Consider the following 16,779-nt stretch of genomic DNA (forward strand, 5'->3'; position numbering starts at 1 on the left):
AATTGCAGGCTTTTTTTTTTTTAAGTGAGAGGAGGGGAGATAGTGAGATAGGCTCTGGCACGTGCCCGGACTTAGATCCACCCAGCAACCCTGTCCGAGACAGATGCTCGAATCAACTGAGATATCCTCAGCTCCCCAGGCTGAAACTCGAACCAATTGAGCCCCTGGCTGCAGAGAGGGAAGAGGGAAGAGAAAGGGAAGAGAGAACGAAGAGAAGCAGATGGTTGCTTCTCATGTGTGCCGTGACCAGGAATCGAACCTGGGACATCTGCACTCCAGCCAATGCTCTATCCACTGAGCAAACCGGCCAGGGTCTATAAATGGCAGGCTTTGCTCTTAAGTATCCTTCTATTTCAGAAATACATCATATGCATACAGAAAGATAAATGATATGAATTATGATATATAGTTTTTTTAAAAAGGTGGTCCAGGAGATAGACTATAGTGGTGTGTGTGTGTGTGTGTGTGTGTGTGTGTGTGTGTGTGTGTGTGTAATGAAAGCTTTGTGGAAGAAGTAGAGCTAGAATTGGGCCTTGAGAAGCATACATTATTTGGATGGGTGTGAGGATGACCCACAGCCTAGGCAGAGAGAACTACGTGAGCCAGGCTGCACTTTGGGATGGGAGCAGCTGACTCTGGGTGGCACTCAAGATCTGAACAGCAAGCAGCGGCCTCACAGAAGCTTTAACTGTAAATAAGGTAAAAAAGTGTTCAATGCAATTATTTCAAGGAGCCAAAGGTTTATCACAGTAAAGTCCTTTGAACTCTCTGAATGCATACTTTTCTTAACTCACTAAAAAAGTTTTAAAAAAAATGGTCTTAATTTTTAAAACTTCTCATAAATACCCCCCTTGGAAGCTTAGGAAAAAGAGTAGCATACACAAGGTAACAGACACACACACTGCAAGTCAAAGTAAAATAAGAGTCCTTTATTCCGTATTGAACTACCAAACTACAATCTGAAATAATGTTGAGCTTTAGTTTGCAGCCAATGAATGTGCTGGAGTTCCGTCCATCCCACTTTGGAGTTCAATGGTCCCTACAGCTTCCTTTTCTTTCCCCAAAGTCAAGGACGATGGCTACTATGCAACGAGGTCTGCCACCTAACTGGTATGCAAATCATAAAACAGGATGTCTTGTGAGAGCATCAAGTGTATCTGTGGGGGTGGTGGACATAATGTCCACACTGTGCTAACAAGGGCAAGACAGCCCAGAACAAAAGCCTAGCGAAGGTGAAAAGATCTGGAACCCTCACTAGGAGGAAATGTTTTATAGGACGACAAGAGCAATGTGACGAGGAGGTGGGGAGAGTGATGCACACACCGGCTGCAATCTAATGACCGTGACCCCGACCGGGAATCCCACTTTGGGAACAGCGAGCAGTTTTCTGGGAGACGTGCTGTGCATCTTGGTCCTTCAGATGCCGCCTGCCCGGCAGAAGCTGGCCGTGGCCACTGTCCTTGGGCGTAAAGGAGTCTTCTCCCCCAAACACTATATTCCACCAATGTGAGGGAGCTCGGTGTTTATGGGATTGTTAAAGGAGTTTCAGGTAAGGACCAACAGGAGGAAGCCATAAAATGAGATATCTGATTGGGTCAAATGCTTTGTGGGCGTGTGGCAGCTTCTCACTTGGCAGGGAGAATCTGCCACTTCTGAGGGAGGACAATGCAAAATGGGTCCTGAGGTCAACTCTCCAACATTAAACTGTCCTACTCTCAGCGTCCTCTTCCTCCACGGCACTGGAATAAAGAGCCCGACCTTGATGGCCTGTCTCTCCTCTGTTCCCCAGGAGGTCAGCAAGTGGGTGGAGGAGCGGTGTGCATAGGACGGTAGAGGGGCTGACTCCCCCAGAGGTGCTCTGGCATAAGTCAGTATCCGAGAGGCACACAACCTCCGACTTCAGCCGTGTTTCTCGCAGACGGGCATTTCACTTGCGTGTCTGGTGCCACCCCGGCAGCCCCCAGCCTCCAGGGGCAGCTGCGCAAGGCTCACTCGGAATCCACCGTGTGGTCCAAGGCGTGCTGGGTGCGCCTCTGGTTCCTGGACGACACATACTGGTACGCCAGAAAGGCCAGGCACAGCAAGGCCACTCCTGTGAAGAAGGCGAGGGTGCTCATGAAGGTCGGCGGCTTCATGGGCAGGCGGATCAGGGGGACTTCGGCTGGGATCTGGTTGGTCAGGCTGAGCATGTAGCCAAGGGACCAGGCGATGCTGCTGTTTCCCACCTGTGAGGAAGAGGAGGTGGCTCAGTTCTCAGGGCAGGGGTCGAGGTGGGCATCATCACGTTACATACCTGGGGCACACCACAGTCACCAGCATGAAACACCCACAGGAAAGGAGGTCGAAGGACTGGCCCAAGTTTAGAGACTGCAGAGACTGGGCTAGAATCCAGCTCACTGGGATCCCAAAGGCTCGAAGGCCCTACCTCCATGGCTGCAGAGAAAAGTCAGAACTCATTCATGCTCACAACCTTGTCACAGCCAAGTGTGAAGAGGGCCCAGTTAATAACGGTGAAGTATTTCCTGTTGCCGAGGTACAGCAGTGTCTGCGGCTAAAGAAAGGATAATGAGTGTTTACTAAACCAATGAGCAGTTTCTAAGAAACTGGCTGTGTTAGCTTTTGTTTACACATTTTTAGGTTGTTTTAGTAGATGGTTATATATTTCAAATTTGCAATCTTTATAATGAATTGAACTTTTAATCATCATATTGTAATTTTCTCTTTTTTTCTTTTTTTTCTTTTTTGTATTTTTCTGATGCTGGAAACCGGAGAGACAGACAGACTCCCGCATGCGCCCGACCGGGATCCACCCAGTACGCCCACCAGGGGCGACGCTCTGCCCACCAGGGGGCGACGCTCTGCCGCGACCAGAGCCACTCTTAGCACCTGGGGCAGAGGCCAAGGAGCCATCCCCAGCGCCCGGGCCATCTTTGCTCCAATGGAGCCTTGGCTGCGGGAGGGGAAGAGAGAGACAGAGAGGAAGGAGGGGGGGGGGTGGAGAAGCAAATGGGCGCCTCTCCTATGTGCCCTGGCCGGGAATCGAACCCGGGTCCCCCGCACGCCAGGCCGACGCTCTACCGCTGAGCCAGCTGGCCAGGGCACCTTCTCTATCTTGAATGATGCTTTTATCTTAAACACTATTTCTTCAGATATTAAATAGCAACACCAGTTTTCTTTTGGGTGATGTTTGCTTGACAGTTAAAAAAAAATTTTTTTTTAAATTTCAGTCTTTTCATGTCTTTATGTAGAAAGCTTAAATGTTTCTTTAAAGTGCTTCACTTATAAACCACATGAACTTGATTTTTAAAAATACAGTCTGACAATGTCTGTCTTTTAATCGGTAAGTTTAGTCCATTTATGATTATTTTGATTATTGATATATTTGGACTTGTAACATCTTAAGTTTTAAATTTTCAATTAGTGCTATTTTCCTATATTTATTTTTTCCTTTCTTGTTTGAAAAATTGTGTGTGTGTTCCCTTTAAAAGACGAGTATTTTAGGTCCCTCTTATATTCTTGTATCCCCTACCCTAGCCCCATTACATTGGATATTATTAGCTATACTTGAATTCTGGGATGTTCTGGTATATGGGTGAATGGTTCTCTTTTTTTGGTTTTAGTTTTCTTTCTTTCTTTTTCTTTAATATATATTCTAAGCCACAACATCATTTAGTTGTACTGCATATGTTTTTATAACATCTCCTGAATTTATTTGTTTTTATTTTATTACCTCTTTCCAAAGCAGTTTTGATGTGAAGTCTGTATGTGGCAAATCTTCTGAAGGCTTTTTATGCCCTCACATTTGAATCCTAATTTGGCTGAATATAAAATTCTGTATAAATAAAGGAAAGGACCTGAAACCCAGAGTTCTGGATGCATCCAAGCTGGTATTTGATGGAAAGCCATTCTCCCGGTTCATAATGTACCTTCCTGGTAATCAGATCATAAAGCAAAACCCAGAGAGGCCATGCCACCAACAGTCCTTAATGGTTCCAGACATCCTTATTTTTAATAGATGATTCGATTTTATTTATGTAAAAGTAGCGAGTCACGGCCTAATGTCAGATGTCGACTGGTTTAATCTAATTATAGCCAAAGCTAATATTGAACAGACTGACTCCAGCTCTCCTTCAGGGGCTATTTATAGCAGCGGTTCCTGAAACCAGGAAACCCTCCCAGAACCAGGGAACACAGCGCTGGATGAACTGATGAACAAGGCTGCATCGGCCTGAAGGCCAGGTCCCAGGCCCTGTCCCCAGACAGGCCCCTGGGGACAGCTGTGACTCCAGCGTGGGCCCATTCTGGACACTTGACAGTCACGACAGAGCCTCAGGCTGGTTCCAAGAGAAAATTCTTTTTTTTCATCCCGCAGGCTCTAACGCCTGTCTTTTTACTCTGCCGCTGTGTAAATGAAGAGCAATTAGTTACTAGCCTCTCTCTCCTCTCTCTCTCTTTTTTAATTGTTACCGTTGAAGCTTCCTTTTTAGGATGAAAACTCTCAAATCTTTAGTATTTCTATTTATCCTCACCACACACACTGACTGAGGAGCGTCTTCTCGGTTCTCGCCCCTGTTGTACGAGGATGACAACCCGAGTCCTGCCCTCGCGGAACCCGGAGCCTACGTGTCCTCAGCTGCCAGCCCTTGACTCGCGGGGAAGGGTCTGCGGGGAACATCCCACCGCCCCTGAATTCTCCGTCACCCCTTCCGGGAAGCTCACCAGCGCTCCCAGTCTCAGCCTTCACGCACGGACACGCGGACCTCTCTTTGGAAAGGAACGGGAGGAACAGATCCGTGCTCTGACTTACTTCTTTTTGAAAATGGATCTGGGGCCAGGTGTCCTCGGTGAAATTGTACCCACTCACGAGCAAGTGGTAGATGTAGTGGGCCGAGAAGCAGTAGGAGCGGGCGTACACCTCGTCGAACCGGGGCAGCAGCAGCGGGAGCTGAGGAGGGCGTGGTATAAAAACACATTTTAAGGAATCAAATCACCCAGAATGTCATAATAAAATTCCTATAAAATAACGCAATTACGTAATATTGAACATACCCCCCTCCCCCATACAACACCATATAAGAACGACCTCTAAGTTTATAGAGTGCTTATCACGTGCCACACACATGCTAAGGTTAGAACCTGAACCCCGATGCCCCCGGTTTTATGGGGTTCAAAGCAGAACGGCCTACAGGCGAGGTCTGGAACACACACGCACGCGCATGCGCAAAGGGAACGTGCTGTTTTGTGCTGATGTTGACCCATTCCCTTTCCATACTGACCTGACTCCAGTCCTGGGAGCAGAAATGCCAGGTGCTGGCGTGGAAGGCGTTCAGGGAAAAGCTGCCGGAAAGGTTTAAGGCGCTGGCGGTGTAGAAGAACCCTGCGAAAGCCTGTAAGAAGCAGAACAGGAGGGAATGGGTTCTCGGAACCGGGCCGGGGGTGGGGGTGGGGGCGACGGAGGGTTCGGGGCAGGGAAGAAGGAAGTGTGGGAAGCAGGTCAGCGGAAGAGAAACGGAAAGGAGAGAGAGAAAGTCAGCGGGGAGGGAAAAGAATCTGTCCGCGGCGTTTGCTCTGACCACGAAAGGTCCTTTCCCGTGCGGCTGATGCACCCCGTCAAAGCAGCCGACGTCTCCATCGCGGCAAGTCCTGAGGGCAAACAGCGATGCCACCTGCACCCGACACAGTGAGGGGTCCCCGGTTCCTACGAAAGCGATGGCTTCATCGGGGTCGTAACTTTCAGGCCTCAGGTCCTCTGTGCACAGGCTGTCAAATATGTGGCCCCCCGTGAAGGTGGCAGTATAATTCCGTGGGTAGCAGGGGTTGGTGACGTCGGCTTTGGTGGTCGCGTTCTGTAGGTACAAGGGCGAGCCGTTAGGAATCCCACTTCTGTGGAGGACCAACTGCTGCCCTTTTGCACATTCTCATTGTCGCTTCTCTCTAATCCCAAGAGGGAAACGGGGAGGGGGGCAGGGGATGCCGCTGCGTGTTCGTGGGTGCTCGTGGGCAGCACCCAGGTTGTCTAGATAACTCAAGTGGCGGTTGGGGGGACAGTCGTCCTCTCACTCACATTACCTGGGCCAGCCCTTACGACGGCCCTGTGAAGCTGGTTTTATGAACTCCATTTTGAAGAGAAAACAAGATAGGTTTAGTTTAATTGACTGTTTTGAATGGAGTATGATCTACCCACCTCATAAAATAATCCAAAAGCGACAAATAAATATATTATGACAATTAACTCTCCATCCCACCCACTTCCACTCATCGTGGAAGTGAGCCCTAGACTGGTGCCAGTTTGTGTGTCCTCGACCAGAGGTATTGTCTGTACTTCCTGTGTGCACATGCAAATATATATATTTTTTTCTCCCTCTCTCTTTCTTAAAAACTATAAATGGTAGGATTCTTCACCCTGCCCTGCTCCTTGCTTTTCTTACTTAAAAACCCATCCTTGATATCTTTTGATTTATTGTACAAAAAGAGCAGCCTCTTTTTAGCAGCTGCCTAGAACTTCACTGTACAAATAAATCAACTATAGTTTATTTAAGAAATTCTCTCCAGATGAGAATTTCGGTGGTTTCCAATCATTCTGCCATTACGAACAAAGGTGGCGATAACATCTTTGTGACGTACAAATCTTTGATCCATTCGAAATTTGGTAGAAAGATTGCGGTAGGAAGCTGACTTCCCTTTTTTCCAGACGACTAGCAAATCTTTTCTTTAGTGGTGGAAACATGTTCCCTTTCCCCTAAATGCATTTGGTTCTATTTATGAACTCTCCTCTCATAGGAACGGGACTTGAACTGTTCATTTCCAAGCCACCAGAGCATCTTGTTTCCCTGACAGTAAAATCTTCAATGAAGTGAAACACTGAACACATCTTATTTTACAAACAGGAGAAAAAAAATCTAACTGCAAAAGAAAGAAAGAAAGAATGAAAGAAAGAAAGAAAGAAAGAAAGAAAGAAAGAAAGAAAGAGAAAGAAAGAAAGAAAGAAAGAAAGAAAGAAAGAAAGAAAGAAAGAAAGAAAAGGAAAGAAAGGAAAGAAAGGAAAGAAAGAAAAGAAAGAAAGGGAATTCACGTCCCTAATGTCTCACATGCTATCAGCGTGAGACTCGAGCCCTGGGGTGGCTGGAGACTTGTTAATAAGAGGATAATTTTCCAAGTATATATCCAGGTGTCAGTGTCCCTACCCTGTGCAGACCCTTACTTTACAGAAGAGGGAAAGAGACCCAGACAAGTGGAACTGATTCAGCCAGTGACCGGGACGCATTAATCTGTGTGAACCTTCCGAGTTGGGCTTGCCAGCATGTATTTGGCACACGAAAGTGTTGCTCGGGCGGGTCCGGGCACGCACTCGTGGGTAATTCCCAGCATACTCGAATCCCCTCCCTCACCTGTGTCAGAAGGCTCAGAGGGCAGAGCCACCCTCTCAGGCATCCAGCGGTCCCCAGGTAAATCGTAGAGATGGCCCCTCCCTGTGAGCCGACTGCCACACAGAGAGGCTGGGGTCTCACGCACACCTCTGCCCCCACTCCCGGGTTCACACCTTCAGACTCGTGTTTTCGAACCCAAACAAGAGCTCAGACAGGTGGAGAATTACTCGGGCTGGCTGAATTCCAAAGGTTAGAGTCTCTGACCCCCCCCCCCCCGCACGCACCCTGGGAGAAGGAAGATTTCACCTGCCCCTTCTTCTTTCCGAAGTTCTGAGCAGCCCCCACCCCCGCCACTGTCCTCCCCCTGCCTGGACGGAGCTGCAGGATGGAGCATTAACATTGCCCCAAGGAAAAGGGGATGGAGAAAAGGGATTCTCCCAAGCTTTTCTCTTGTGTTGGGGGGCTACTTTAATGAGACAGGGGGGAGAGGTGGTGGTATGGAGAGTAGAGGGACCCCTGTGGGATCTGGTTTGGCTGGGGGAGGGGCAGTGAGTCCAGGGTGGGCACCGAGTCTCCTGAGCTATGACGAGTGGCCGAAGGCTGCCTGCAGGGTTCTTGCACTTGGTCCTTCCAGGTGGCACACAGCCCCCCGATTACACAAGCCACATGCACGTGTCCTGCAACCTCCCCTCGACAATACATGTCACATCCATGTGTCCTGAGGCCTCCCTCAACAATACATGTCACATCCATGTGTCCTGAGGCCTCCCCTCAACAATACATGTCACATGCACGTGTCCTGAGGCCTCCCTCAACAATACATGTCACATCCATGTGTCCTGCGGCCTTCCCTCGACAATACAGGTCACATGCTCGTGTCCTGGGGCCCCAGCCTGTCCTGTGAGGCGGGAAGGGAACTGTGGGAGTGGACCAGCACTGGAGGGAGAATTCTCACAACCCGCCCTGCGTGAGTGCTCGGTGAATACAGGGGTCTGAAGAGGTGAGTCCTGCTGGTGACACTCTGGTGAACCGGCCCAATTTTGCTGCAGGAAAGTGCAGAGGGACCGCTGTTTCCCTCCCCAGTTACCCTGGATGAGTGGAGGGGTAGCGGTTCCCCTAATGATGCTGGGTCCACCATGTTCACAGGCTGCCCCAGCCCTGTCTCCTGCCCTGGGTTCTCTCACAAGCCAGGATCTGTGGCCTCTGGTTGGCCTCAGGTCCCTCTGGGTGGTGAAGACCCCTTCCCTGTAACTCCCCTTCTCAGCCCTGGCTGAGACCGATGTCGTCCGCCTGAGTGCTGGAGTTTGGGCCTGGTGTGCCCTCCATGGCACTGTGCTCGCGGACACTCCTGCAAACACCGAGTCTGTAGCAGTGACGACCTCACAGCCGAAGTCTGAAGGAGCCCTGGGGCCTTGGAATAGTTACCGTGTGAGGTGCTGACCCCCGTGATGGAATGCAGAGGGCCCTAAAGTCCCCCCATCTAGAGGGCGTCCAGCCTGCCTAATATAGGCCGGTGGGAGCTCTGCCCTCCCCACCAGCACGCATTCTCCTGTGGCCACTGTTACTATTTCGTCTGCACACAGGGGAGCCTCAGCATTCCCACGTTTATTTAGCTAGTGGTTTAAAAACAGTTTGTGTCCATAAAGGGGCCCCAGGACTTGAATCATCTATAAAACATCTGGAGCTCTGGAATTTCCTCGGAATTCTGACTCGAACACACTGGAAGTGGTCAACACAACAGAGAGAGAGCGGGCGCGCTTGGAACCCAGCAGGTAAATTGGAAAATGCCGTTGTTTTCACCCACCTTCCACCCTGGAGTGGAAAGGACAGACCCCAGAAGGCAAGGGGCCTGTTCTGTCAGACTCGCCTCAGCTGCAACCCCCCCAAGGACACCCCCCTCCCCGCCCCGCTCGGGTACCTGAAGGAGAATTGCCAGAAACCTCTTCTCAGCTTCGTTTCGGCCATAGCACTGGAAGCTGCGTGTGTAGAGTGTGTACACGTAGCCATACAGGGACACCTTCATGATGTCGCTGGTGTTAAGCTCCACCTTCTCTCCCACCGCGAAGGATATTTGGGTGGAGGCACCGCCTAAATCCAGGGCCCCTGTGGTCTCCACTCCATTCGGATGCACCCACATATGCCACAGGTCCTTCTGCGCAGTGGTAAAAAGGAAGCAAGATAAAAGGCCAAAGGCGCCATTTCTGTTGGCCCAGGGTTCTCCACCCAAGACCCATCCCTTACTGCTAACAACTATGACAGATGGGAAACAATCAGGACCACCAGTCTCCTTTATGTCAGGGGCAGTGAATGCAAATGCTTACAGGGGCTGCACAGGCAACATAAATCAGCGAGTTAAGTTAGGTGTAGACAATAGGGAATGGTGGGGACTGTGGCAAACGGAGAGTGCATGTGCTACATTTTGTTGCCATGCAGGAATGTGCGTCCACCATGACCAGCACTTCCAGTGTTTGCAGGGTGTGGTCAGGAGAAGCTGCAACTGTGAGTTTTTATGTGAAATTTCCAAAATACTGTTAGCAATTAATGAAAAATTTTATATATTTGAAGGGGAAGAGAATAAGTCTTGGGCTAAATATGGTATGGGTGTCCTTCAGTTTATGCCCTCCATAACATGGTGACTGCCTCTTGGAGTCGGCTTTCCTGTGCACCAATAGCGTGGGAATGGAGTGTGAGGGGACCTAGAGGTACAGAGACCGGGGAAGCAGACGCCTGAATGCTCTGCAAGTTCCAGATGCCTGTGGAACATCGTAGAAGGGTCATTCTCCGGTGTTAGGTTTTCATCTCTCCCTCCTCCAATATTTTATGAGCTAGTAAAGCGATGATTTTATTCCATCTCCCCCGTGCATTTGGTCCCGTTTAGGATCTGAGGTCTTGCGCCAATTATACATGTCTTTTCTTAGCTATTTTCTCACAGGGGTTTCCCTAATGAGTTACACAAAAGGAATGACACAGGACAGGTGCCCCCGTTGGCATGCACCTCAGCTGAAGCTACCACCCACAGGGGACGGGATAAATAGCAAGATTAAAAACCATGCATTTGTTTTCACACACCTCCAGGAAATTCCCCATTAAATAGTTGGCTGTAATCCATCCATATATCCCTTCCTCTTGCCCAGAAATGATTTGAGCACCCCTAAAATCAAAGGGCTGGGAGTTGAAGTAGTTTTGGATGCTTGCAAGGACTTCATTAGCTGCTGTTTCATTTTGCAACCTATGCAAGGCACAGAACACAGAGCCTTAAAATAATCTCACTCAGGTGAATATGTAAACCTCCCACCCTGTTGCTGGCAGGGACGATTTTCCAGATGTGCACAACACACGGCAACCCCTTTTGCAAGCGGAGGCTGCCTGGGTAACAGTGAAGGCGGGCTGCTCTTGTTACCTGTCAAACTGCCAAGCAGGAAAACAGATGCCAGTAACAATACCACTTGTCTCTCCTCCCCTACCTGTTCCTGTCCCACTCTCTAGCAACCAACTAATCAAAAGAGCTTTGTGCTTAATCACCACTGCTCTGTCTCAAAGCCGCAGAGAAAAGGAGATTAGTGAAGGCACAGGAGTGGCCTAAATAATCTCGTGGGGACACCATGAAAAGGAGCCTTTATTGGGACAGAAGGAAGGGAAGCTTAAGAGAAGGCGGGGACAGGAAGAGGGTTGCGTTTCCAGCTGTCTCTGCTTCGCTCTTTGGGAGGGCTTCTGTATGAGGGGAGCTGATGACCGTCATGGCCATCATGGCCACCACTAGATTGACAGCGTTAGTGTGCTGACCCCCCGGAGGGTTGGCACCATAGCAATCTTACATCACCCATGACATGGTGTTATTATACGTCATTCACCTGCTGCTGTCTTACGCTCTGGAAGAAAGCTCACGTGAGGCCCTGGCCGGTTGGCTCAGCGGTAGAGCGTCGGCCTGGCGTGCAGGGGTCCCAGGTTCGATTCCCAGCCAGGGCACACAGGAGAAGCGCCCATCTGCTTCTCCACCCCTCCCCCTCTCCTTCCTCTCTGTCTCTCTCTTCCCCTCCCGCAGCCAAAGGCTCCATTGGAGCAAAGATGGCCCGGGCGCTGGGGATGGTTCCTTGGCCTCTGCCCCAGGCGCTAGAGTGGCTCTGGTCGCGACAGAGTGACGCCCCGGAGGGGCAGAGCATCATCCCCTGGTGGGCAGAGCGTCGCCCCTGGTGGGCGTGCCGGGTGGATCCCGGTCGGGCGCATGCGGGAGTCTGTCTGACTGTCTCTCCACGTTTCCAGCTTCGGAAAAATACAAAAAAAAAAAGGAAAAAAAAAAAAAAAAGAAAGCTCACGTGGGACATTGTTTCCCTTTTCATCAGTGTGTTAAGAAAGCCAGGGGCACAGGCTCACTCTTGGCTCAAGAAGAAAGAGCAATGTTATCCGCAGAAGGCCATTCCAATTTAGTAGCAAACTCTCGATGCTTTGAAAATATCTCAGAGTTTCCCTAGCTTCATCAGTTCTCATCCAGGATGAGTATCGTTAATTTTTTTTTTCATATTTGAATTTTCTAGCAATTAAAATGCCAGCTAGTAGCTTAGAAGAAATGGATCACCATCGGAAATTTTTACAAGAAAGAGTTAATATTCAAATAGGACATTCGTTCATTAAAAATTTTTTTTTACTTATTGATTTTTGAGAGGGAGAAAAAACCCCCACATCGATTTGTTATACCACTTATTTATGCATTCCTTGGTTGATTCTTGTATGTGTCCTGCCCCGGGGATCGAACCTACAACCTTGTCATATTGAGACAATGCTTTAATCAACTGAGCTTCCCAGCCAGGGTGACATTCATTCCCTTTCCCCCCAAGTGTTAAACTTTCTATGGTGTTTGTCACAGGTTGTAAATTACAGAGCCTTGTGATTATTTCTCTCTCAGAGGACTGGGACTGTTGGGTTCTTTGTTTCCATGAGAAAGAGAAGGCAGGAGGAAGGAATTTCTGTATACTTTCTACTTCAGGTAAACTCAATCATTTTGAAACATATGGCAGATTCCAAGAGTGAGCAAAAAAAACCCCACGTTCTTCCACATTCTACTCGGTCAGCCAGGACACGGGAACAGGAACAAGGGGAGGAAAACTGCAAGAAAAGGGCCCACTCCAGCTAAGAGTGCTTCGTGATTATTTCTGATGATCACGTTAAAGTGGCTGTGTGTCCCCCGCATTTCCTTCCTGCCCACACAGACCCTCTTATGTCACTGGGATCCCAGATAAAGTGGCTCTGAAGAATGAGCGTCATCTTTGGGGCAGCCTCGACCCTAGATAAATTTAAATTTGATGGGTTTTTTTTTAAAAAAAACCTATTTTTCTTTTATTTGAAGGTCAAAGAAATACTAATATTTAAAAAAACGAAGATAAAGGGCGTTCAAAAATGATGCAACTGGGCTACAAGTCACGGCTACAAATTTAGAAGGAACTGCTAACTTGAATGAAACGAGACGTTTGTTTCCTAATAACTCCAAAGGCTTTGACTGGGGTGAGGTGCAGAAATTCCATTCTTTTAAAGCGGATTTCAGTGGCATTTTCTACACGGGTACAAGCTACACAGCTACTACGGGTGGCGCTTAGTGAGGCTGGTTGTGCACAGGTGTCAAAATCAGTTCCTACTTTCCTAAAAAACCAGAGAGGTCAACCCCCATGAGCAGATGGCATGTCACCTTCCTTCTTCTCAGAGTTCTTATTACAATGGCCAAGGGCCAGGGGATTGATTTCAGCCCCGTTTCTTTCTGGGTATTAAAGATGAAATGTTTCTCAACGTTTAAAGCCTACATCTACGACAGAAAACGGACTTTCTCTCTTTCAGGTTTGTTCCCGGAAAGAGAGCGGCCCTCTTGGCAAGGTCCAGCACCTTCTTGGCTATTTTGGTCAGATGGGCTCCTCTGTGCCGCCCCGGCCCTTACCTCAGCAGGCGCATCCCAGCCGTGGCCCCCAGGTAAACGCGCGTGGACCCGTGCAGGTGGCCGGGAATCTGCTCCTTGACTTTTTGCATGCAGTCCTCGAAGGCTTTGGGGGCCTCTTGGGGGGTTTTCCCGTAGCTGGAGATGCCGGAGCCTACAGGGCAAGCAGTCAGCATGTCTTAGCATCCCCAGGAACCCACAAGGACAGTCCCATTTTTCTAATAAAAAAAAAAATCAGCTTTGGAAATTAATAGGTTGAAAACAGGTGGGTGTGCTCAGTCTCATGCGGTCACACGGATGAGTCAACTCCCAGAATAGGGCAGGGAGGAATCACAAAGGTGAAGAAAAATGAGCCAGGTGAAATAATGAACCTGCTTTCAAAAAAAGTTCTTGAATGGGTCAAGGGGTCCAATATATGGCAATGAAAGGAAATTAGACTTGTGGTGAGCATGCAGTAGGGCACACAGATCTAGAACTGTATTGTTTGTACCTGAAATTCATATACCGTTACCAACCAATGTTACCTCCACAAATTTAATTTTTTAAAAAATACCCAGACCTCACCTGTTGAAGAGCCTCAGTCTATCCTTAGGTTCACAGCATGCTGCCTTAATAAATGTACTTTCACAAAAGAAAAAAAAAAGTTTTCATTTTGGAAATTACATATATAAATAGTAGTAGGGTGCATAATATAATATAATGAACTATCCCCAACTCTTCCCTCACAAAGCAACCTGCAGACATGGTGCCGTTCCATCCTATAAATATTTTAGCAGGTCGCACTACAAGACAAGAGTTCGGCTATAAAGAAGCATAACCACCAGCCTGATAAGAATGAAAACTGACCCCTTCATCTTGTCAAATATCTAGTTAAGGTTCACATTTCCTCCTTGGTCATATTTTTTCTCTCTCTCTTCCCATCCCCACCCCCTCTTTCTCTCTTCCTCGTTTATTAGAATTAGAGTCCAAATAAATTCCATCCATTGCAATTGGCTGGGAGAGCTCCGGAGTCTCTTTAATCTAAAGGTCGCTCTTGTTATCCCTTTCTACCTAATTTTCCTTGTAATGCAAAAGAAGTTGTTTCCTCCTCATTTAATTTGCTCTGTCGACTTTCCCACAGCCTCGCATCTGCTGACTGAATCCCCGTGGTTCGTTTCCCATGTTATTTGGTCCCGGTTTTACTTATAAATCGTAACTGAATGTCGAGGCTCGGTCAGATTCAGGTCTGAGCTACATCAGAAACAATAATTCACAAGGATCAGTCTGTGCTTCCAGTAAGAGGCACCTGTGTCCACTGCTTTCTCTCCGGGTCCAGGCAATCATTGCTTAGATCCATTCGTCCTTTCGGGTCTACAAAATGGTCATATTGTATTTCCACCATTCTTGCTTCCCTTTTTACCTCAAATGCTGTCATGAGAGAACAACTTCCCCATCATTAACTCTTTGGTTAGCTACAGTAGAGTCTGTCCAGGGGAAGGCCGGATAAGGGCTTGATTCTGTCTCTTTATTTACCTGCTTAAACATAGAGACCGCGTCTCCAGTATCTTCCTCACTTAACCAATGGGGAATTTTGTGTGTGTTTGTTTTCTATCTTAGGAAAATAGAAGTGTAAAGATATCTTTGGTGTGTTTCAATTCATTGCAGTTGTTTTTCTTATTGAGCTTCCTTTCATCAGTCCAGGTCCTTTTGACGTGATCCCAGGAATTTTGAGTGTCTTTGCTTTCTGACGTAACATGTATGATGGCCTTATCCACTTCCGGCCCCAGACCTGGACTCACCATTTCTCCAAGGAGTCTGGTTTCTTTTACTGAGTAATGGTATTTGGCACCCAAAATTTGGAAGCTACAGTGGTCACTGTACCTTTTTTCAGAGGACAGGCCAAGGGAAAACTTTATTTCTAGAGAAAAAATGTACCATGACTTCTTATTGGTGCTTCTAATGAAAACCTATAGGTTTTTACTTAAATTCTTTGATCTTATATCTTTATATCTTCTTTTTTTCTATGCTGCAAATCCTGTTTGCTGACACTTCAACTTAATAATTTCTTTTTTTTAGTTTACAATCCACACAGAAGCCTCAGTATGACAATACTAGCACCACCACCAACTGTATGATTACTGTAAATAGTTTAAGATTTTCATTTTACAAAAGTTCTTTTTGTCCTTAGTGTTTATCCCATTGGGCATGAACAGTGTCCAGAAATAAAGCTTTCTTTTTAATTCATTTTTTTTTTTTTTTTTTAGAGAGGAGAGAGAGACAGGGGGAAGGAGCTGGAAGCATCAATTCCCATATGTGCCTTGACCAGGCAAGCCCAGGGTTTCGAACCGGCGACCTCAGCATTTCCAGGTCGACGCTTTATCCACTGCGCCACCACAGGTCACGCCATAAAGCTTTCTTGAAATGCATTTTTATTGTCTGCCTACTGGCTATGGCCGCTCTCACACTCAAGTGGCAGGGTTAAATGGTTACATCAGAGACCATATGGCCAACAAGGAAAAAATTACACTGGGGAACAAAATTTCTGTTGCATCCACAAAAACACTTGTTCTTACCTAATTCGAGTGTGCTGATCTCAAATCTGACATTGGTTTTTCTCTGTAAGCTACAGTTTCTTTGCTATTCAAGATTTTAGGTTTTCATCTTATTGTAAAATTTTCAACATTTAGTTTAACATAATGAAGTAGAATGTCTTCTTGGGCGTCGTCTTTGTGAAAATACAATAATTTATATAATGCAGTAAATACACTAATACACTAAAAGATGATTGCATCAGAATTTGTCTACAATTTCGAAATAGAACATATTAAAACACTTATTTTAATCAGAAAATTTGCGCAAAACTTATTTAAATTCTATTCAGGCAAAAATTTGCGTTTGTAGCTCTTGCGTTTGTGTACTTGTTGAGGACAATCTCGTTTGATGCTCCAGCAGTAGTCTGCTCATCACTAACAGCTCCAAGATTTTCGGGAAACTTATCAAGGTGACTGTTCAGGAAGTGAATCTTAACGCTCATGTTACATCCAATGTTGCAGAAAGCCAACAGCATCCTTTGAACCAGTAATTCATAGTTTTCTGCTTTTTTGTTGCCAAGGAAGTTCTTTGTAACTGCCACAAAAGACTGCCATACTGCTTTCTCCTCCTTATTCATCTTCCTGGCAAATTCTTCGTCACGTATGAGGGTTCGAATTTGAGGTCCATCGAATATACCGGCTTTTATCTTCTCGAAAGACAAGGCAGGAAAAGTAGAAATAATATGTTGAAAGCATTCACTTTCTCTATTCAAAGCCTGAACAAACTGCTTCATTAAGCCAGGTTTGATGTGAAGTGGGGGAAAAATGATCCTGTCTCGATTAACTACAGGTTCATTCACAATATTTTGCATCCCTACTTCCAGAGCTTCACGTTTTGGCCACTTCTTCTGTGTCCAGTGTTTCTCCCAAGCTCAGCTGTCCCACAAATACAGAAAGCAAAGATACTTCGTGAAACCTCTCTGTT

The 16,779-nt window shown here is 47.2% G+C and overlaps 1 protein-coding gene across 2 annotated transcripts in view; it reads right to left on the minus strand.

Annotated features, from left to right (window-relative positions):
• Positions 1 to 914: 914 nt before the first annotated feature.
• The window catches only part of ENTPD3 (ectonucleoside triphosphate diphosphohydrolase 3), a 37,386-nt gene continuing 21,521 nt past the window's right edge, over positions 915 to 16,779 (minus strand). For both annotated transcript variants that reach the window (XM_066351482.1, XM_066351483.1), the window contains exons 5-11: positions 13,288 to 13,438; positions 10,437 to 10,596; positions 9,286 to 9,519; positions 5,574 to 5,846; positions 5,277 to 5,387; positions 4,808 to 4,945; positions 915 to 2,225 (exon numbers count right to left, since the gene is read on the minus strand). In XM_066351482.1, coding sequence (XP_066207579.1) covers positions 1,989 to 2,225; positions 4,808 to 4,945; positions 5,277 to 5,387; positions 5,574 to 5,846; positions 9,286 to 9,519; positions 10,437 to 10,596; positions 13,288 to 13,438 — 1,304 coding nt within the window. In that variant the 3' untranslated portion in view covers positions 915 to 1,988. The remainder of the gene's footprint in view (positions 2,226 to 4,807; positions 4,946 to 5,276; positions 5,388 to 5,573; positions 5,847 to 9,285; positions 9,520 to 10,436; positions 10,597 to 13,287; positions 13,439 to 16,779) is intronic.

The sequence above is a fragment of the Saccopteryx leptura genome, chromosome 10, assembly GCF_036850995.1.
Source record: "Saccopteryx leptura isolate mSacLep1 chromosome 10, mSacLep1_pri_phased_curated, whole genome shotgun sequence".
Classification (NCBI taxonomy): Eukaryota; Metazoa; Chordata; class Mammalia; order Chiroptera; family Emballonuridae; genus Saccopteryx; species Saccopteryx leptura.